Here is a 22,334-nt window from a genome sequence, read left to right on the forward strand (position 1 = left end):
TTTCAACCCCTCCCCCAACCAAAAAATCCTCCTGAAAACACCTGTACACTTACCAATAACCATTACTATATGTAAGCACTGGTCAAAGTTTGTAACTTGTAGCCCCTCCCGCGGGGACTGTGGAGGAGTAAGTCGTCCCCAAAGACATAGTTATAAGGTTTTTCGACTACGCTGAATAAAATGGCTATCTCATAATTTTGATCCGTTGACTTTGGGAAAATAATTAGCGTGGGAGGGGGCCTAGGTGCCCTCCAATTTTTTTGGTCACTGAAAAAGGGCACTAGAACTTTTCATTTCCGTTAGAATGAGCCCTCTCGCAACATTCTAGGACAACTGGGTCGATACGATCACCCCTGGGAAAAAGAAGAAGAAAAAAAAAATAAAATAAACACGCATCCGTGATCTGCCTTCTGGCAAAGAATACAAAATTCCACATTTTTGTAGATAGGAGCTTGAAACTTCTACAGTAGGGTTCTCTGATACGCTGAATCTGGTGGTGTAATCGTTAAGATTCTATGACTTTTAGGGGGTGTTTCCCCCTATTTTCTAAAATAACACAAATTTTCTCAGGCTCGTAACTTTTGGAGCGTAAGACTAAACTTGATGAAACTTATATATTTAAAATCATCATTAAAATGCGATTCTTTTGATGTAGCTATTGTTCTCAAAATTCCATTTTTTAGAGTTTTGGTTTCTATTGAGCCGGGTCGCTCCTTACTACAGTTCGTTACCATGAACTGTTTGAAAATTAAAAGCTGACCTTTGATTTTTGTCCAAGAACTTAAAAATTTGTAGTCTAGCTCTTGTGTTTTAACTAACTAAAAAAATTATCCAAATAAAAATCTTTCAAAGAAAAGTAAATAGCATTATTAAAACCTAAATCAAGCAGAAATAAAGTTATATCACAACTCAGACTTAAAGACAAGAGCTAAGAGCTCATATGGCACTTGTGACGAGGCAAGAAGAGCTAAGAGCCAAGAGCTCATATGGTATGAACACTAACAAAAATCTACGAACCAACTGATTGATTTAGAAGGAAAATCAGAGGCTTAATGCCGGTCGGGATTTAAAATAAAAGCTCTGAGTCACGATGTCCTTCTGAATATCAAAATTCATTAAGATCCGATCCCCCACTCGTAAATTATACCTCTTTTTAAACCTCTTTTTTATAATGAATTTATTAATTATATAATTAATAAATTTTATTATTTATATAAAATGTATTTTTATATTTCCTCTATCTTTAGCCCCCCAGATGGTCGAATCTAGGAAAACAACTTTATCAAGTCAATTTGTGCAGCTCCCTCACACACCTTCCAATTTTCATCGTCTCAGCACGTCCAGAAGCACCAAGCTCGCCAAAGCACTAAACCCCTCCCCCAACACCCCGAAAAAGAGCGAATCCAGTACGGTTACGGCAATCACGTATCTACAACACTTGCTTATTCCATCCACCGAGCTTCATCCCGATTCCTCCACTCAAAGCGTTTTCCAAGATTTCCGATTTCCCCCTCCAACTCCCCCCAATATCAGCAGATCTGGTCGGGATTTGAAATAAGAGCTCTGAGACATGAATTCCTTCTAAATATCAAATTTAATTAAGATCTGGTCACCCGTTTCTAAGTTAAAAATCCCTCAATTTTTCTAATTCTTCCAAGTTAACACTCCCCAGCTGCTCCAAAAAGAACGGATCCGTTCCAATTATTTCAATCACGTATCTAAAATTTGTGCTTAATCTTCCCATCAAGTTTCATCCTAATCTCTCCACTATAAGCGTTTTCTAAGATTCCTGTTTCACTCCTCCAAGCCCTATGTCCCCATATCCAATTCGAGTCGAAAAAAAAGCATCTGAGACATAAGATCTTTCTATATATCAAGTTTCAGTAAGATCCGATCACCTATTCGTAAGATAAAAAATGCCCCAATTTTCACGTTTTCTAAGAATTACAATTTCCCCCTCCAAATCCCCCCAATGTCACAGGATCTAGACGGAATTTGAAATAAGAGCTTTAAAGCACAAGATCCTTCTAAATATCAAATTTCATTAAGATCTGGTCACCCGTTCGTAAGCTACAAATACCTCATTTTTCCGAATTAACCCCCCCTGCAACTCCACCAAAGAGAGCGGATCCGGTCCGGTTATTTCATTCCCCCCAATGACGGTGGATCCAGTTGAAATCTAAAATAAGAGATCTGAGTTACGAGGTCCTTCTAAATATGAAGTTTCACGAAGATCCTATCACTCCTTCCTAAGTTAAAAATGCGTCATTTTTTCTAATTTTTCAGAATTAATCCTCCCCGCCCAATATATCGGATCCGTTCCAATTATGTCAATCACATATCTAAGACTTCTGCTTATTTTCCCCACCAAGTTTTATCCCGATCCCTCCACTCTAAGCGTTTTCCAAGATTTTAGGTTCCCCCCAAACTCCCCCAATGTCACCAGATCCGATAGGGATTTCAAATAAGAGCTTTGAGACACGATATCCTTCTAAATATCAAATTTCATTGAGATCCGATCACCTGTTCGTAAGTTAAAATACCTCATTTTTTAATTTTTCAGAATTAAACCCCCCCCCCCAACTACCCCAAAGAGAGCGAATCCGTTCCGGTTATGTCAATCATGTGTCTAGGACTTTTGCTTATATTGCCCACCAAGTTTCATCCTGATCCCTCCACTCTAAGTGTTTTCCAAGATTTTAGGTTTCCCCTCCGAAATCCCCCCAACCCCTCAATGTCACCACATCCGGTTGGGATTTAAAATAAGACCTCTGAGACACGATATTCTTCCAAACATCAAATTTCATTGAGATCTGATTAACCGTTAATAAGTTAAAAATACTTCATTTTTTCTATATTTTTTTCGAATTGACCGCCCCCCCCACCCCCACCCCCAGATGGTCAAATCGAAAAAATGATTTAATTTCTAATTTAATCTGGTCTGGTCCCTTATACGCCTGCCAAATTTCATTGTCCTAGCTTACATGGAAATGCCTAAAGTAGCAAAATCGGGACCGACAGAATCTGCGATTGCTATAGATAGATAGATAAGTGTATTTCAAAAACCCGTGGGCCATATACACACAAAATATAAATAAATAACAGACAAGCAAGGAAATTAACAACAGTACGAACACGCACAAAAAAAAACAGAATTCGACGCAAAAAGTACCTAATCTAACTACAAAAGAAATTAATCATATAAAACTTTTTCTTCTTATTAAAGATTTTTCTATATATACTCCCACTCGAAATATTGTGGTTGGGTTACTATTTTGTAGAATACCCGGGAGCATCAAATTAATCCCATGCAAATAAATTTCCCGTAAATCCAAGAGCACCGGGCATTTCCGGAGAAAATGATCCAAGTCTTCATCATCATCTTTACAAAGAGGACAAAGATACCGCCTATCAGGACTAACTATCATTTTATTTTTGTCGAACGTTTTTTGCCTGTTCTGGATTGGAAGACAATTTGCCCTAAGCTGAATCCAACGACGTAGAATCATAGCCGGTAAATTAAGTTTAAAATAAACTTCCTCCCCAAAACTAGGTTTTGCCTGATTATAATGTTGTAGGGTTGTAGAATCAAGAACCAGCCCTTGCCAATGCTGAATTTCCTGACTCTCTAATATAAATCGTACCTGGCTTTCTAAATTTGCTGGTACATCGCGAGAGCAAAGACCATTATTCCATAAATAAGGCATTCCTACTTTTTCTAGTAATGATTTAATTTGGGATGGCCACGAGGTTTTTAAACCACATTTCAACATCTCTTCATATGCCACTCTTACTAGTCTATCTTCATTACTCTTAGTTAACTTCAACCAGAATCTAAGCATTAAAATATACCTACGTAGCTTTAAAGAAAACAGGCCCATATCACCTTTCAGAATCTGTGAATGAGTTGTCTGATGTAAACCAAACACTCTTTTATAATACTGGAGCTGAAGGGACTCCAGTTGCTGCACCGTTTCTCCACTCCATATCTCTGCTCCATATTCTATTACGGGTATAATTTTTGTGTTAAATATTCTTTTATGCATTTTTAGGTTTTTGATCCCCATTATCGTCGGGTTTCTAAATATAGCTGACATGGCCACCCTACCTCTCTTAATTATTTCATCAACATGACTCCTTAGGCTTCCATTATCCGATAAGATAAAGCCTAAATATTTTATTCTTTTACTTATAAATAGTTCCTTATTATTAAATTTAAACGTATATTTTTCATCGTCCCCAACCTTCCTTTTTTTAAAAATAACAAGTTCGCTCTTTTCAGTATTCAGCCTTAACTTTTTTATATGCAAATATTCTTCTATGAGATTCAAAAGAGTCTGTAGATCTTGCGGTTTATTAGCCACCAAAGCAATATCATCTGCAAATAATAAGAGAGATAGTTTTTGAGTCCCTAGGCTAACTTTCGGAGCCCATCTATTCTCTAGAAAATTAACAACATCATTAATAAAAATATTAAACAACTTAGGTGAAAGGGTGCTGCCCTGTTTTACTCCCCGCTTAATATCAAAAAGCTTCGAAAACCTATTACCAACTTGAATGATTCCACTCACACAAGTATACATGCTCACTATCAATCTAACAAATGAATGGGGAAGGCCAATATTTAGCATGGCATCCTTCAATAACCCTCTGTCGACACTATCAAAAGCCTTATGGAGATCCAGAAATCCCACATAAAGACAAGTTTTACCCTTTCCATATTTATCTATTAATGCCTTTAAAATAAACACACTATCTGTCGTCCCATACCCTGTCCTGAAACCTCCTTGTTCCTCATGTATTAAATTATTTGTATTTAACCAATTGGAAAGCCTGGTATCTAATATTTTCTCCAAAACCTTACTTAAAGCAGGGACAAGTGCTATTAAACGATAATTTTCATGAGCCTTCGGGTTTCCTCTCTTAAAAAGTGGTATAAACAATGATGTCTTCCAAGCGCTTGGCCATTGCCCTGACCTTAACACCTTATTACAAAGAAGAACAATTATCGGTATCAAAATGGAAAGAAAATTCTTAAATAACAATATTGGTATACCATCAACACCCGCAGCAGTACCACCTTTTAACTTCTTAAATATTGACTTAATCTCTTGGCCATTCACATCACCCACTAAATCGTAATCATGTTCTCTCATTGGATAAATAACCATCTCTGGGGTATGCGCTACCTCCTGAAGATCTGCACAAACACCTTCTAAATTATTTAGGTAATCAGGCCATGAATCAGCTTCCGGAACAGCCTGGGTATTAACATTTCTCCTTCCACTATCATTCTTTATATAGCCCCAAAACTTTTTAAAATCTTTATTTCTAAAATCATCAGCGATATCCAGTTTCTTCTTATGCTCGTACTCTTTTTTTTTTCTTTTTATTAAACTTTTATATTCTCTTCTTTTATCTTTATAATTAGCCAATTTTAGACTTTGATCTTCCACGCTATCAAATTCATGTCAAATTCATGGTTAATACCAAGTGCCATAAAAAAAAATTACTACATAAGAATAAATCGAACCCAAAACGGAACCCAAAAACAATTAATATAAACCCAATTACTATAGAACCCAAAAACAATTACTATAAGGAATAAATCGAACCCAAAACGGAACTAAACAAGAGCTAAGAGCTCATATGGCACTTGTGACGAGGCAAGAAGAGCTAAGAGTCAAGAGCTCATATGGTATGAGCTTTAACAAAATTCTAAGAATCAATAGATTGATTTAAAAGGAAAATCAGAGGCTTAAGGCCGATCAGGATTTAAAATAAGAGCTCTGAGTCACGATGTCCTTCTAAATATCAAAATTCATTAAGATCCGATCACCCACTCGTAAGCTATAAATACCTATTTTTTCTAATTTTTCCTCTCCCTTTAGCCCCCCAGATGGTCGAATCTGGGAAAACTACTTAATCAAGTCAATTTGTGCAGGTCTCTGACACGCCTACCAATTTTCATCGTCCTAGCACGTCCAGAAGCACCAAACTCACCAAATCACTGAATCCCTCCCCCCAACTCCCCCAAAGAGAGCGAATCCAGTATGGTTACGTCAATCACGTATCAAAGACATTTGCTTATTCTATCCACCAAGCTTCATCCCGATTCCTCCACTCCAAGTGTTTCCAAGATTTCCCCCTCCAACTCCCCCCAATGTCACAGGATCTGATCGGAATTTAAAATTAGAGCTTTAAAGCACAAGATCCTTCTAAAAATCAAATTTCATTAAGATCTGGGCAATCTTTCGTAAGTTACAAATACCTCAATTTTCAAAATTCCCCCCCCCCAACTCCACCAAAGGGGGCAGATCCAGTCCAGTTATGTCAGTCACGTATCTTAGACAGGTTTTTGTTCTTCCCATCCAGTTTCATCCTGATCTCTCCGCTTTAAGTATTTTCTAAGATTTCCGGTCCCCCCCCAACTGCCTCCCCCACCCCAATGACGTTGAATCCGGTTGAGATTTGAAATAGCAGATCTGAGTTACGAAGTTCTTCTAAATATGAAGTTTCATGAACATCCGGTCTCTCCTTCGTAAGTTAAAAATATGTCATTTTTTCTAATTTTTCAGAAATAACCTCCCCCCCCCAATAGAGCTGATCCGTTCCAATTATGTAAATAATGTATCTAAGACTTCTGCTTATTTTTTCCACCAAGTTTCCTCTGGATCCCTCCAATCTAAGCAATTTCCATGATTTTAGGCTCCACCACCCCAAAATCCCCCCAATATCACCAGATCCGGTCGGGATTTATAGTAAGAGCTTTGAGACACGATATCCTTCTAAATATCAAATTTCATTGAGATCTGATCACCCGTTCAAAAGTTAAAAATACTTCATTTTTTCTATTTTTCGGAATTAAAATCGCCCCCCCCCAACTACCCCAAAGAGAGCGGATCCGTTCCAGTTATGTCAATCATTTATCTAGGACTTGTGCTTATTTTTTCCACCATGTTTCATCCCGATCCCTCCACTCTAAGTGTTTTCCAAGATTTTGGGTTTCCCCTTCCCAACTCCCCCCCCCCAATGTCACCAGATCCGGTCGGGATTGAAAAAAAGAGCTTTGAGACATGTTTTCCTTCTAAATATCAAATTTCATTGAGATCCGACCACCCGTTCGTAAGTTAAAAATACCTTTTTTCTAATTTTTCAGAATTACCCCCCCCCCCCAGCTACCCAAAAGAGAGCGGATGTTTTCCAGTTATGTCAATTATGTATCTAGGACTTGTGCTTATTTTTCCCACCAAGTTTCATCCCGATCCCTACACTCTAAGTGTTTTCCAAGATTTTAGATTTCCTCCACCTAACTCCTCCCCCCAATATCACCAGATCCAGTCGGGATTTAAAATAAGAGCTTTGAGACACGATATCCTTCTAAATATCAAATTTCATTGAGATCCGATCACCCGTTCATAGGTTAAAAATACCTCATTTTCTAATTTTTCAGAATTAACCCCCCCCCCCCCAACTACCCCAAAGAGAGCGGATCCGTTCCGGTTATGTCAATCATGTATCGAGGACTTGTGCTTATTTTCCCACAAAGTTTCATCCCGTCCCTCCACTCTAAGCGTTTTCCAAGATTTTAGACTTCTCCCTCCCAACCCCCCCCCCAATGTCACCAGATCCGGTCGGGATTTAAAATAACAGTTCTGAGACATGATATCCTTGCAAACATCAAATCAAACAGTTCGTGGTAACGTACTGTGGTAAGGAGCGACCCGGCTCAATAGTAAACGAAACTCTAAAAAACGGAATTTTGATGCTAAAAGATACATCAAAAGAATCAGATTTTCATGCTGATTTTAAATATATAAGTTTCCTCAAATTTAGTTTTCGTCATCAAAAGTTACGAGGCTGAAAAAATTTGCCTTGTTTTGGAAAATAGGGGGAAACACCCCCTATAAGTCATAGAACCTTAACGAAAATCACACCATCGCATTCAGCGTATCAGAGAACCCTATAGCAATAATTTTGCTCCTATCTATTTTTTTGCCCCAGCTCCTATCTACAAAAATGTGGAATTTCGTATTTTTTCCCAGAAGACAGATCACGGGTGCGCGTTTATTTTTTTTTTCCCCGAGGGTCATCGTATCGACAAAGTGGTCCTAGAATGTCGCAAGAGGGCTCATTCTATCGAAAATTAAAAGTTCTAGTGCCCTTTGTAGGTGACCAAAAAAATTGGAGGGCACCTAGGCCCCCTCCCACGCTCTTTTTTCCCAGAAGTCAACGGATAAAAATTCTGAGATAGCCATTTATTCACCATAGTTGAAAAACCTAATAACTGTGTCTTTGGGGACAACTTACTCCCCCTCAGTCCCCGTGAGAGGGGCTGCAAGTTAAAACTTTGACCTGTGTTTACATATGGTAATGGTTACTGGGAAGTGTACAGACATTTTCAGGGGGATTTTTTTGGTTTAGGGGGGAGATTTGAGTGGGGGGGGGGTTACGTTGAGAGGATATTTCCATGGAGTAACTTCTCATGGGGGAAGACAATTTCAATGAAGCAGGCGCAGGATTTTCTAGCATTATTTGAAAAAACAATGAAAAACTAAATATGGAAAGTTTTTTCTAATGAAAGTAAGGAGCAGCATTAAAACTTAAAACAAACAAAAATTATTACTCTTATGAGGGATTTACCTTCTCGTAATACCTCACTCTTTACGCTAAAGTATTTTTAGTAGTTTCAACTATTTATTCTACGGCCTTTGTGATTCAGAGGTCATTCTTAAGGAATTGGGACAAAATTTAAGCTTGAGTGTAAAGAGCGAGGTATCGACGAGGGAAGAACCCCCTCATATACGCAATAAAAATATACGAATATAGAAGTTCGTTACGTAAGCTAATTCGTAAGTTACGTATATTTTTCACCAATGACAACGTTCGTAAAACATTAAAAGTTTTAGTTGCCTTTTTAAGTAATAAAAAGAATGGAGGGCAACTAGGCCTCCTCCCTCACTGCTTTTTTCTCGAGATCTTCCGATTAATTGCAATTAATTAATATGCAAATTTTGTTTTAATTATTTATGCGCGGAGAGCCAAGATCAAAACATGCATTAATTCAAAAACGTCCAGAAATTAAATAAAAAAAACAAGTTTTTTTAAATGAAAGTAAGGGGCAACATTAAAACTTAAAACGAACAGAAATTACTCCGTAAATGAAAGGGACTTTTCCTCCTCAACGCCCCGCTCTTTACGCTAAAGTTTCTTACTGTTTTAAAAAGTAGAGTTAAGAGAAAGAGTCAAATATAGAAAGGTATATATATAGAAACGTTGATCATAAAAACTCTGGAAACGACTCATTTGATATGAAATCAGATGTTCTAGTGCCCTTTTTAAGATTTAGAGTGATCAGATGGTAAGTACCCCCCCCCCACACCTATTATTCTCCAGAAATAAATCTGATTGAAACTTTGATATGTCCATTTGTTGTCGCAGAAACTTCAAAACAGCTTATTGGATTGGAAATTGAAAGGACCAGTGCCCTTTTTAAAAGTCAAAATGATTGGAGGGCATCTAACCCCCTCTCATGCCCATCATTTCCCCAAACACATCGAATAAAAATTTTGAGGTAGCCATTTTGTTCAACGTAATTGAAAGGCCGAGAAGTTATGTCTTTGAGGATGGTGACCAACTAACAGCCATCAGGGCGAGAGTTGTAAGTTGTGCCCTGTGGGCATATAAGGTATTTATAGAAAGCGCGATCGTATAAGCTTTGGAGGGGGCTCGTTTGATTCGTAACCAGAAGTTCTAGTGTCCTTTTCAAAACTCAGAGTGATTGGAGGTTGGATAGTTCCCCACACCTCGTATTTTCCTGAAATGAGCCTTATTGAATTTTGTAATGCCCATTTGTTTGTCGTAAAAATTTTGAAAACAGCTCATTTGATTGCGAATTGAAAGGGCCAGTGCTCTTTTTGATAGTTGAATGTGATTGAGTTCTACTAACCCTCTCCCTAGCCCACCATTTCTCAAAATATATCCAATCAAAATTTTGGTATTGTCATTTTGATAAACGTAATGCAAAGGACCGGAAATTATGTCTTTCAGCGTGACCCTCCCAAAGCCCTTAGGGCATAGTAAGGAATGCCCTGGGAGTATATAAGGCGTATATAAGGAGTATATAAGGAAGTATTTGACAACCCCCATTCGTTCTCAAGACCATAACATAATTTGCACTCTATTGAAAACAAAATATATTTAAAATCTGTTCACTATTTTTTACTTGTTTAAAAGTTTTTACTAGATATATGAAGGGGGAAGTCCACCCCCTTGCACTCCAATTATAGTGTGAGTTTCTGGTGCCCTTCTTAAAGGTAACAAGAGACTTGAGGGCATTATACTGAAGCCAAGTGAATATTCTGATTTTGATGATATTCAATTTGATTTGAGCCCTTCTCTCAAGTTCGTTAACTTTCCAAACATATCCAGTCAAAATTTGAGACAAGCATTTTGTTCCGCATAGTAGAATGGTCCAACGACTATGTCTTTAGGGATATTAGGCATGGCAACCCCCCACAATTGTGTAATCGGCCCATTATGTTTAAAACTAAATGTTTCTTTGAAATAAATCAAAAGGCATTGTGTTATATGGTTGTCAATGGTTGCAAACACCTCACCAATATTTTGAGAACAACTGGGGGTATTATGTTAAAACTTTTAGGGATACTGCTATTACTAATTCTGCTCTTACAATTTAAATAAATAATAAGAGTGTAAGTGTATCGAGGTTGTCTATGAGCGTAGATTGAATCTTTTGTGAACGATATTAAGTTTTATTTATCAAGTCAACTTTATAAGCCATAAAATTCAATTAAAAAATTCTGTTTCTGTCAGGATTAAAAATTGTTGAAAAGTTGAAAATTAATTCAAAAACGTTCAGAAATTAAATAAAAAAAAAGTTTTTTAGCTGAAAGTAAGGAGCGACACTAAAACACAAAACGAACAGAAATTACTCCGTATATGAAATGAGTTGTCCCCTCCGTAATCCCTCGCTCTTTACGCTAAAGTTTTTAATTGTTTTAAAAAGTAGAACTTTGACAAAGAGTCAAACTTTTGCGTAAAGAGCGAGGGATTACGGAGGGGACAACTCATTTCATATACGGAGTAATTTCTGTTCGTTTTAAGTTTTAATGTCGCTCCTTACTTTCAGTTAAAAAAAATAGTTTTTTTTATTTAATTTCATTAAGATCTGATTAACCGTTCGTTAAAAATACTTCTATTTTTCTATTTTTTTCGAATCAATGGGCCCCCCACTCCCCCCCCCCCCAGATGGTCAAATCGGGAAAAAGACTATTTCTAATTTAATCTGGTCCGGTCCCTGATACACCTGCCAAATTTCCTCGTCCTAGGTTACCTGCAAGTATCTAAAGTAGCAAAACTGGGACCGACAGACCGACAGACCGACAGAATTTGCGATTGCTATATGTCACTTGGTTAATACCAAGCGCCATAAAAACAATTACTATAAACCCAATTACTATAGAGGTCAAAAACAATTACTATGGTGGAATGAATCGAACCGAAAACGGAACCCAAAAATAATTACTATAAACCCAATTATTATAGAACCCAAAAACAGTTACAGTAAAGGAATAAACCCAAAACGGACAGACATGAAAATAAACAACCACATCAAATACAAAGATAACAGATATTACCATGGGTGAATAGATGACCTAGAACGAACAGATATTAAAATTAATAATCAAGTCAAACTTAAAACGAAAAGGGACTACCATAAACAAGAGCAGGGCTACCCCTCCCCCGTAAAAAAAATTCTAAAGGCCAGAGCGTCATTGGTGCTTCATTTAAGCTCATTTTTAATTTATTCCTTTAAGTTCCTGTTTATTTTGGGTTCTATTTAATTATTGATAGTAATCTCTTCTCGATTCAAGTTTGAACTATCACTGAACTTTATTTTTGTGTGTTACAGCTCTAATGTGGCTCTTTACCTTTTTTTGAAAATTTATTTTTGCAAATTTTGTTTAATTAGTCTAAATAAAGTATCAACTTATACAGCGTCAACATACACTTTGTCATAAAACTGTATGCATTTGAGACTTATTCGGACCAAAGTTTTTTAGAGCATATATATTGGGTAAAACGGCATTGGAAGTACTTTTACAAATCGATCGTTCATCCGGGTTATATAAACAAAATAACACAATAATTGTATACTTTATAGTTTTAAAGGCTCCAAAAATATAATTTTTCGTTGTTCAACTACAATTGGTAATTATGAAGAAAATTTATTCTAAATATTTTTTAGAATAATTTTTAATATTATTAATAATTTTTAACATTATAATAATATTTAAATATTATTTTTCAATAATATTTTTTAGAATAATTTAATATGAAAATAATTTTTTTTTTTTTTAATATAAAGTGAATTTATTTACATTAAAGGAAACATGCATTTTATTTTTGTATTTTTGACCCTAGGTATTTATTCAACATATTGAGGATAGGTTCGGCTAGCTCCCTTCAGCAAAAAAAATACAAGTGCATAAAAAATACAAGACAATGTATAAACAAGAGCTAAGAGCTTATAGGGCATGAGCTCGAGCAAAATTCTAAGAATCAATAGATTGATTTAAAAGGAAAATCAGAGGCTTAATGCCGTTTGGGATTCAAAATAAGAGCTCTGAGACACGCGGTCCTTTCATTAAGATCCGATCACCCATTCGTAAGTTTAAAATACCTCATTTTTTCTAATTTTTCCTCTCACTTCAGCCCCCCATATGGTCGAATCGGGGAAATGGTCGAAGATGGTCGAATCCTAGCTCGTTCAGAAGCACCGAACTCACCAAAACACTGGACCCCCCCCCCAACTCCCCCAAAGAGAGCGGGTCTAGACCAGTTACGTCAATCACGTATCTGCGACATGTGCTTATTCTTCCCACCAAGTTCCATCCCGATCTCTCCACTCTAAGCGTTTTCCAAGATTTGTAGTTTCCAAGATTTCCGGTTTCCCCCTCCACCCCCTTTGTCCCCGGATCCGATTCGAATTCAAAATGGAGCATCTGAGACATAAGATCTTTCTATATATCAAGTTTCATTAAGATCCGGTCACCCGTTCGTCAGTTAAAAATATCTCAATTTTTCTAATTTTTCCGTGTTAACCCTCCCCCCCCCAACTCCCCCAAAGAGAGCGGATTCAGTCCGGTTATGTTAATTACGTATCTAGGACTTGTACTTATTCTTCCCACCTGGTTTCATCCCGATCTCTGCATTTTAAGCGTTTTCCAAGATTTCCATTTCCCCCTCAAACTCCCCCCAATATCACCAGATACGATCGGTATTTATGATAAGAGCTCTGAGACACGAGGTCCTTCTAAATATCAAATTTTATTGTGATCCAATCAACCATTCGTAAGATAAAGATACCTCAATTTTTCACGATTTCCCATCCCTCCAGCCATCCCCCCCCCAGATGGTCAAATCGGAGAAACAACTGTTATCAAGTATATTTGTGCAGGTCTCTGACACGTCTACCTATTTTCATCGTCCTAGCACGTTCAGAAGGACCGAACTCGCCAAAGCACTGAAAATCCCCCTCCCCTAAATTCCCCCAAAAAGAGCAGATTTTGTCCAGTTATTTCAATCACGTATCTAAGACTTGTGCTTATTCCTCCCACCAAGTTTCATCCCGATCTCTCCACTCTAAGCGTTTTCCAAGATTTCCGGTTTTCCCCTCCAACTCCCCCCGATGACACTCAAGGTCGAGATTTAAAATAAGAGTTCTGAAGAACGAGATCCTTCTAAATATCAAATTTTGTTAAGATACGATCACCTGTTCGTAAGTTAAAAATAGCTCATTTTCTTAATTATTCCGAATTAACCGTCCTTCCACTCCCCTCAGATGGTCAAATCCGTGAAGAGACTATTTCTAATTTTATCTGGTCTGGTCCCTGATACGCCAGCCAACTTTCATCGTCCTAGCTTGTCTGGAAGTGGCCCAACTAGCAAAACCGGGAACGACAGACCGAAAGACAGACAGACCGACAGACAGACAGAAATTGCGATCGCTATATGTCATTTGGTAAATACCAAGTGCCATAAAAAGACATTTACAAAAATAAAGGTGAACAAAATTCTTATCACATTGTCCAATGCTGTTCAGCTATCTCACGTCAATGACAAATATGGGTTCTTGAGCCCAAAATTCCAAAAAAGCACGACATACCAGTTTAGCCCATGCGAAGGAATAGTAAAAAAAAAAAAAATAGTGGATAACCTCAGTTCTCAGAAATTGAGAAGAATTTAGGATTTCAGATGAAGGAGTGAGTCCTAAGCCTCCCAGCGTACGTCCCTGATGCCCGTGTTGTCTTTAAAGATCCGTGAACCATTACAACGCTGTTAAGTCGGCCTGTTGGGCACTACAAAAGTGACTAAAATTAACTTTATTGAAAAATTGGGTTCCAAACAACCAAGATTTTTTAAAGTTAAAATTTTTATCTTTTATTATTATTTTTTAATTTTTATTTGTTGGTATTACCTTATATCTTTTACAATCAATTTTTTTAAGCTCTTTTAAAGCTTTTTAAAGATATTTTTACGAGACAAGAGTCCTTTGAAAAAAAAACTTTAGCCTCCCAAGAACTTGACCAGAGAGGAAAAAATAATAGATCTTTCCACCAACTTTCTGAATTTACGTTAATCTTTAATAAGAAGCACAATTTATTGTATTTAAAATTCAAAACTACCTATAACTAAATCGTATTGCTGCTAAACGTAAAGAAATGGCTAAATCTCTTTCAGTAACATTTAATTTCAATGAAATCCATATCAATTGAAATTATCTGAGTATTTCCTAGCTCAATTTCAAAACTATTTATCTTTCTTCTTGAAAATATCAGCCAAATCGAAAACTTTGGAAAGTGCTATTGAACTTTGCCACATAAAACAATGACTTCTATTTTATTATACCTGGTTTCTCAAAAGCGTCTTTCGTACAGGGTGTTGTGTAAAATAAGTTACATTGAAAATTTGTACCGTTAAAACATGGAGGTATTCGGTTCATTTACAGCCTCCTTAGATGAAGAAAGAGTTAAGTTAAGTCATTATGGATTTTTTCTGGACCTACTAAACTGATGTAATTTTATTTTGCTTACGGCCTCATCACAATAAGATTTCACTAAAACCAAGACATAGCTGGCGCTAAATTAGGCCTATCAGATTGTTGCATACTTTTCTAATTGGCTGAAAAATTAAATCGAAAATTCTGATTGGATCAATTTTTGGTTAACTGAATTTGGGAATTTGGGTATTGGGGTATTAGTTCAAGCTGCGTGTACTCCTCTCTTCCTCTGTTAACTTTTCAAAAGCGGTTAAATGTCCACTTTAAGGATCTCCTCAAAACCTAATTTTTAGAAGAAAAGTAAGCATGCAGCATATTGTTTAAACTGCTATCACGCAAAAGTTTTCCCCTCCAGCACCCAACCCCTGAGTCTTGACTCAGTCCAAAACATGCTAATGACAAGATGGATTTATTCCTCTCCCACTCCCAAGTGATTTCATGTCCCTTTCAACAACACCCCTACTACTACCAACTTTCGTTGTGAATGGTCCTTCATTTATATGGCTATGCTGGGGAATTACTTAATATGTAATCAGAAAAATAGTAATCAGCAAAATAAAATCATTGTAATGTAATGAATTTAATTACATATTTTTAATGCTTACAAATATGTAATCAACAAAAAATCAGATTGTTAGCATAATTTTATAACTGGCTTAAAAATTAAGTAAAAAATTCTGATTCGCTCAAATTATGGCTAACTAAATCTGGGTATTAGTAAAATCTCGTTGTGAAATTATCGCTAAGTTCAAGCAGCAGGTGTTCTTCTTCCTCTGCTAACTTTCCAAAAGTGGTTGAATGTCTTCAACGACCCCCACACACCCAAATTTTTAGATGAAAGCAAAGCATTCTGCATCTTGTTTAAACTGGTATCATACAAAACATTTCCCCTTCAACAACACACCCCTAAGTCTTGACTAAGTCTAAAACATGTTAATCCCAAGCTGGATTCATTCCTCTTCCACTGCCCAGTGATTTCTTGTTCCCTTCAACAGCACCCCTGCCACTACCAAATTTCGTTGCGAATGGTCCTTCATGCACATAACCACGCTAGGGAATTAGTTATTATGTCATCAAAAACAGCAGCCTACCGACTGTACTTTTTGTTAAAAAATAACATCAATAGTAGTACTTACTTACTTTTTTGAATTTGAATAAAACGGGAGGAGCCGGAAAACTGAATGGTTCTCTTTGATTATAATCTTCAACTTTGTCAGCAAAACTCAGGAAATTCTCGCCAGGAGGTGTTGGTACGACAATCATTAATGACTTCACCGCTGTTTCACTTGGGGCTTCAACTTCACCGCAGTGACCAAACTCATTCACTATGTTCTGCTCTACGAAAGAAGAATTACTAACCATTAACCTTGTTTTTGGAATCTAAAAAGTCTAAAAACATATGAGGTTACAGAAAAACCTTTTTGTATAGGCGAGTATAAAGCAAGGGTGCAATTGCAAAGGGAGAGCAAGTGCCCCCTCCCCCTATATTTTCAAAAATACATTTTTATGGCATTTTCATTGGAAAATGTACAATTTTGTTATTTACATTGTAAGAACTGAAATACAACAAAATTGGCCCTCTAAATATTCGTGAATTGGTGCCACATGTCAACACGCTCAAAGAAAATACATTGTATTACTAAGCATAAAAGAAGTATTTAATAGGCACCGTATCTAAAAAATATAGGTTTACTAAAGAGTACACGTTCAAAGAGTATAAGTAACCCGTGAAAGTATGAACTGACCCTTGTATCGGAAAAAAATTGACATCTGGCGTTTCTTGGTATTTCTTTTCAAACTTTGTGATTGTTTTTTTGTTGTTTTTTTTTTCTACTGAGATCTGACGCTTAGAACTACATCAATTTTTCCAATATAACTAACTACACTAATTCGTCTTCAGATTAGCACTACGAAAATGCCAAGAAACTAGAAACCCTAGATGGCACTGGTGATTTTTCTTCGAAACAATCATCAGTTTCAACTCTAATAAGTCACCCATACTCTTTGGAGTGTACCGTAAAAATACACAGTTTTTTTTTACATATGGTAATGACTTTTTTGAAATGAACGCAGAAAAAAGTAGCATAAATCAGAGAAAAAAAAGAATACAACAAATTTCTTGTTTACAAAATTTGAAAAAAAAAAAACTCGTAAAGTCAAGCAAGTGGTCTCCAGCATGCTACTGACGGGCCCCCGCCGCTGGTATCGGGATCAAATGATTTTGTGTTTCATACCCTCTCTCAGGGTGCCAAGTGCTTTCAGACATCGCATCAAAGACCCACCACAAGACTCCCCATAACAAGGTTCGCTCTTACATAGCTTTGCACGTAAAATTAATCTGATACAAATGCAATACCGCCCGCAATACCCAGGATTTCATTCTCCTATGAATTTCTACATAAAAATGATTCTAGAACACATCGACGACATTGAAAACTGACAAAGACTTTTTTCAATCGTCCAGAAGAACTGAAGAATTAAATTTCAAGGTTTTATATTTTTTTTTTTCGCTGTGTTCAACCGTGACTATGGTTTCAGAGCAGTAAAAATTATCCCCCATTAAGTTTTCATACAAAAAAAAAAATCGCTACTGCTCCTCCCTTCTCCTCGTAAGAAATTACAGCTCAAGTGCATGTCTGAAGGCTGTATAATAACATTCTAATGTAGAGAAATTATGTTAAAAGAATGGCACGTGGATTTATGCTCAGAAAAGAACAACAAAAGCGCCAAATCATCCGTTCATGCGGAAACAAAATTAGAATTTTCTTACTGAAAAAGTGCCATTCAAGCTCTAATTAATTTCTATAAGAAGAAAGACATCTTACGAAACTGAATATAGCCGACGCAACATTAAAAAGAGCATTAAGATGGGCACCAATCTATCTATATAAATTTAAGTGCCTGGGAGTAATCTGACGTCTGTATAAAACAACGGGTAGCTGAAGCATGGAGGCGAGTGTATTATAAGGAGATTTCTAACAACTTACACAGTCAGTTGGTTCGGAGAGGTAGTACACCCTTTTTTTGCCTGAAGGCAAGGGAGCCATCATTATAAGAGGACGAATTGTATATCTAGTTTGGTAAATACGCCTTGTTATGTCTCACAGCTGAGGAATCGAGATACAAATTTCAAATTTTTTGGGGGGAGAAGGGGATTTCGGGGGATATCATTTTTCAGTCCATCCAAAAGTGTATTTTTTTTGCAGTATTGTCAAACATACGAGCATATAAGATTCAACATATAAGAATCAACAAAAAAAAAACAAGAGCTAAGAGCTCATATGGCACTTGTGACGAGGTTGGAAGAGCCAAAAGCCAAGAGCTGATGTGGTATGAGCTCTAGCAAAATTCTATGAATCAATAGATTGATTAAATGGAAAATCAGAGGCGGAGGCTAAATGCCGGTCGGGATATAAAATAAGAGCTCTGAGTCACGAGGTCCTTCTAAATATCAAAATTCATTAAGATCCGATACCACTCGTAAGTTAAAAATACCTCAATTTTTCTAATTTTTCCTCTTCCTTCAGCCTCCCAGATGGTCGAATCGGGGAAAACAACTTTATTAAGTCAATTAGTGCATCTCCCTGACACGCCCACCAATTTCCATCGTCCTAGTACGTCCACAAGCACCAAACTCGCCAAAGCACTGAACCCCACCACCTAATTCCCCCAAAGAGAGCGGATCCAGTCTGGTTACGTTAATCACGTATTTACGACATTTGCTTATTCTTCCAACCAAGTTTCATCCCGATCTCTCCACTCCAAGCCTTTTCCAAGATTTTCGGTTCTCCCCTCCAACTCCCCCCAATCTCCACAGATCTAGTCGGGAATTGAAATAAGAGCTCTGAGACATGAGTTCCTTCTAAGTATCAAATTTCATTAAGATCCGGTCAACCGTTCTTAAGTTAAAAATAAATCAATTTTTCTAATTTTTCCAAATTAACAACCCCCAGCTCTCCCAAAGAGGACGGATCCGTTCCAATTATTTCAATCACGTATCTATAGCTTGTGCTTATTTCTTCCGTCAAGTTTCATCCCGATCTCTCCACTCTAAGCGTTTTCCAAGATTTCTGTTTCCCCCCTCCAACCCTCTGTGTCCCTGGATCTGATTCAAATTGAAAATGGAGCATCTGAGACATAATATTCTTATATATATCAAGTTTCATTAAGATCCAATCACCCATTCGTAAGATACTTCGATTTTTATGGTTTCCAGGAATTCCGGTTTCCCCCTCCAATTTCCCTCAATATCACCGGATCTAGTCGGGATTTAAAATGAGAGCTCTAAAGCACAAGATCCTTCTAAATATCAAATTTCATTAATATCTGATCACCTGTTCGTAAGTTAAAAATACCTCATTTTTTTTAATTTTTCCGGATTACTCCCCCCCGCAACTCCACCAAAGAGAGTGGATCCAGTCCGGTTATTTCAGTCAAGTATCTTGGACTTGTGCTTATTCTTCCCACCAAGTTTCATCCAGACCTCTCCGCTTTAAGCGGATCCAATGACACAGGATCCGGTCAGGATTTAAGATAAGATATCTGAGTTACGAGGTCTTTCTAAATATGAAATTTCATTAAGATCCGATCACTCCTTCGAAAGTTAAAAACCTCATTTTTTCTAATTTTTCAGAATTAACCCTTCTCCCCCCAGCTCCCCCAAAAAGAGCGGATCTGTTCCGGTTATGTCAATCACGTATCTAGGACTTGTGCCTATTTTCCCACCAAGTTTCATCCCGATCCCTCCCCTCTAAGCGTTTTCCAAGATTTTTGCCCCCTCCCCAAATCCCTCCCCGAACCCCCCCCCCCCACAATGTCACCATATGCGGTCAGGATTTCAAATAAGATCTCTGAAACACTATATCTTTCCAAATATCAAATTTCATTAAGATCCGATCACTCCTTCGTAAGTTAAAAATACACAATTTTTCTATTTTTCAGAATTGACCCCCCCCCCCCCAACTTCCCAAAAGAGAGCGGTTCCGTTCTGGCTATGTCAATCACGTGTCTAGGACTTGTGCTTATTTTTCCCACCAAGCTTCATCCCGATCCCTCCACTCTAAGCGTTTTCCAAGATTTTAGGTCCTCCCCTCATCTCCCCCAATGTCACCAGATCCGGTCGAGATTTAGAATAAGAGCTCTGAGACATCATATTCTTCCAAAAATCAAATTTCATTAAGATCTGATCACCCGTTCGTAAGTTAAAAATACCTCATTTTTTATAATTTTTCCGATTTAACCGCCCCCCCCACTCTCCCTAGATTATCGAAACAAGGAAACGACAATTTCTAATTTAATATGGTCTGGTTCCCGATACGCCTGCCAAATCTCATCGTCCTGGCACACCTGGAAGTGCCTAAACTAGCAAAACCAGGATAGACAGACAGACAGACAGACCGACCGACCGACAGAATTTGCTGACCGACCGACAGTCACTTGGTAGATACGAAGTGCCATAAAAAGTAGAATCTGCTGTAAAAGTGCAGAAAAAAAAATCATTCGAGGTTGAATCTGACAATGCCTCTGCACATTTAACGTTTAAAATTCGTACTTTTAATTTTCATAGAAATACTTGTTTCTTTAAAATTCAATTAGTAGAAAGATGGGCATGTTACACATCAATGAAGACAGTGTCACACAAGAATTTTCAGTCTCTATGATTGCAGTGGCTGAATTGGCCCCTTGACTTGTCCACCCTCCAACACCAGCCCAGCAATTACTAAGCAAATCGATTATGCAACTGAGTTGTTTAATAGAGGCAGTATTAAACAAACAGATAATAGTTCGAAATTTTTAAGAAAGGGGCTTGAAACTTCCGTTCTAGCGTTCTCAGATATCTTAAATTTAATATTGCAATGTTAATCAATATCCTTCTCCTTTTTTCAGGGAGGTGGGGCCCTATTTCTAGACTCAAACAAATGTTCTTATGTTAACAAATGTTCTTATGTCTGTATTGTTTAATAAATTAATAGATACAATGCGATAGTCTATCCACTTTCTGAGAAGGAGAATTATTGACTTTTGGTATTTCTTCACATAAAAATTCCTCAGCCCCTGTCTTTAGAAGCGTGTTTTAAAAAAGGGTTATTTGGCAGACCATGCTGAAACTCCAAATCCACCCTAATTATAATACAGTTTGGCTAACCACACTAAGACTCCAATTATGACACCACAATAAGACTTCCAATAAAATAAAACGATAATCATCTTACTCCACAGAAATTCCGATGCTCTCTGATCAGAAAATGTCTCCCAATCGACTCCAATAACCATATACTCTCCATTTAAAAGTTGAAGCATTTGCATAGTTTCAATGAAATCCGTAAATTGCTTCGGACCACCAAGAAACACGTATACTGAAAAATAGGAAGATAAATAAACAGGCACAAGGACAGTTGTTGCGAAACAGAAAAAAAAACACCGAAACACGAAACACGAAATATAACACATACACTGGAAAATAGGAATATAAATAAATAGGCAAAAGGACAATACTTCAGAAATATAAAATTTAGCAAACCATAAAAATCGTTAAATGAAAATATGGGAAAGGATTTGGTTGATTTAATGGAGGAGAGAGGTATCAACATCTTGTAGCACAACAGTCCGTTCTTAAATTAGATTTTATACATATATATATATATATATATATATATATATATCTTTAAATTTGAAGCCAGATAAAATACGTGTGGCTTTTTGTTCTGAAAAATTGATTGGTTTCTATAATTTCACTAGATATTTTTCGATTTGTTCCACATTAAAACAAAATATTTACCAATATTTCCCATTTATATTTCCCTCCGTAGTACAACCTTGTTTAAACATCTAGTTCTTTAGCTAACCTGATTCAAATCTCAAAGCGTACCATCAATTTTCATATCAATCAGTTTGGATGACGAGCAATAAGTAAAGAGCGACCCTTGTCAATAGTAGCTGAAACTCGAAAAGGTGGAAATACCGTAACAACATATCCATTGAAAGAATTTCCTTTTTATAATGGTTCCATAGATGCAAAATACCTTAAATTTAAAGTTAGGCATCAAAAGTTGTTAACGTAAGAACATTTGTGTGAGTCTAGAAATAGGGCATCTCCTCCCTGAAAAAGGAGAATGATATTGATTAACGTTGCAATATCAAATTAAAGATATCTGAGAACGCTAGAACGGAAGTTTCCAGCCTCTTTCTTAAAAATTCCGAAATATCATCTTTAGCCTCAAGAAGAATTGTAATAGATTAGTTTTTTTCT

The 22,334-nt window shown here is 36.9% G+C and overlaps 1 protein-coding gene across 1 annotated transcript in view; it reads right to left on the reverse strand.

The window, feature by feature from the left end:
* Positions 1 to 22,334, reverse strand: part of LOC136026148 (receptor-type guanylate cyclase Gyc76C-like) — a 202,605-nt gene that overhangs the window by 118,453 nt on the left and 61,818 nt on the right. Inside the window, exons 5-6 of the mRNA XM_065702451.1 lie at positions 21,298 to 21,441; positions 16,226 to 16,422 (exon numbers count right to left, since the gene is read on the reverse strand). Coding sequence (XP_065558523.1) covers positions 16,226 to 16,422; positions 21,298 to 21,441 — 341 coding nt within the window. The remainder of the gene's footprint in view (positions 1 to 16,225; positions 16,423 to 21,297; positions 21,442 to 22,334) is intronic.

This window comes from Artemia franciscana, chromosome 4 (genome assembly GCF_032884065.1).
Source record: "Artemia franciscana chromosome 4, ASM3288406v1, whole genome shotgun sequence".
Lineage (NCBI taxonomy): Eukaryota > Metazoa > Arthropoda > Branchiopoda > Anostraca > Artemiidae > Artemia > Artemia franciscana.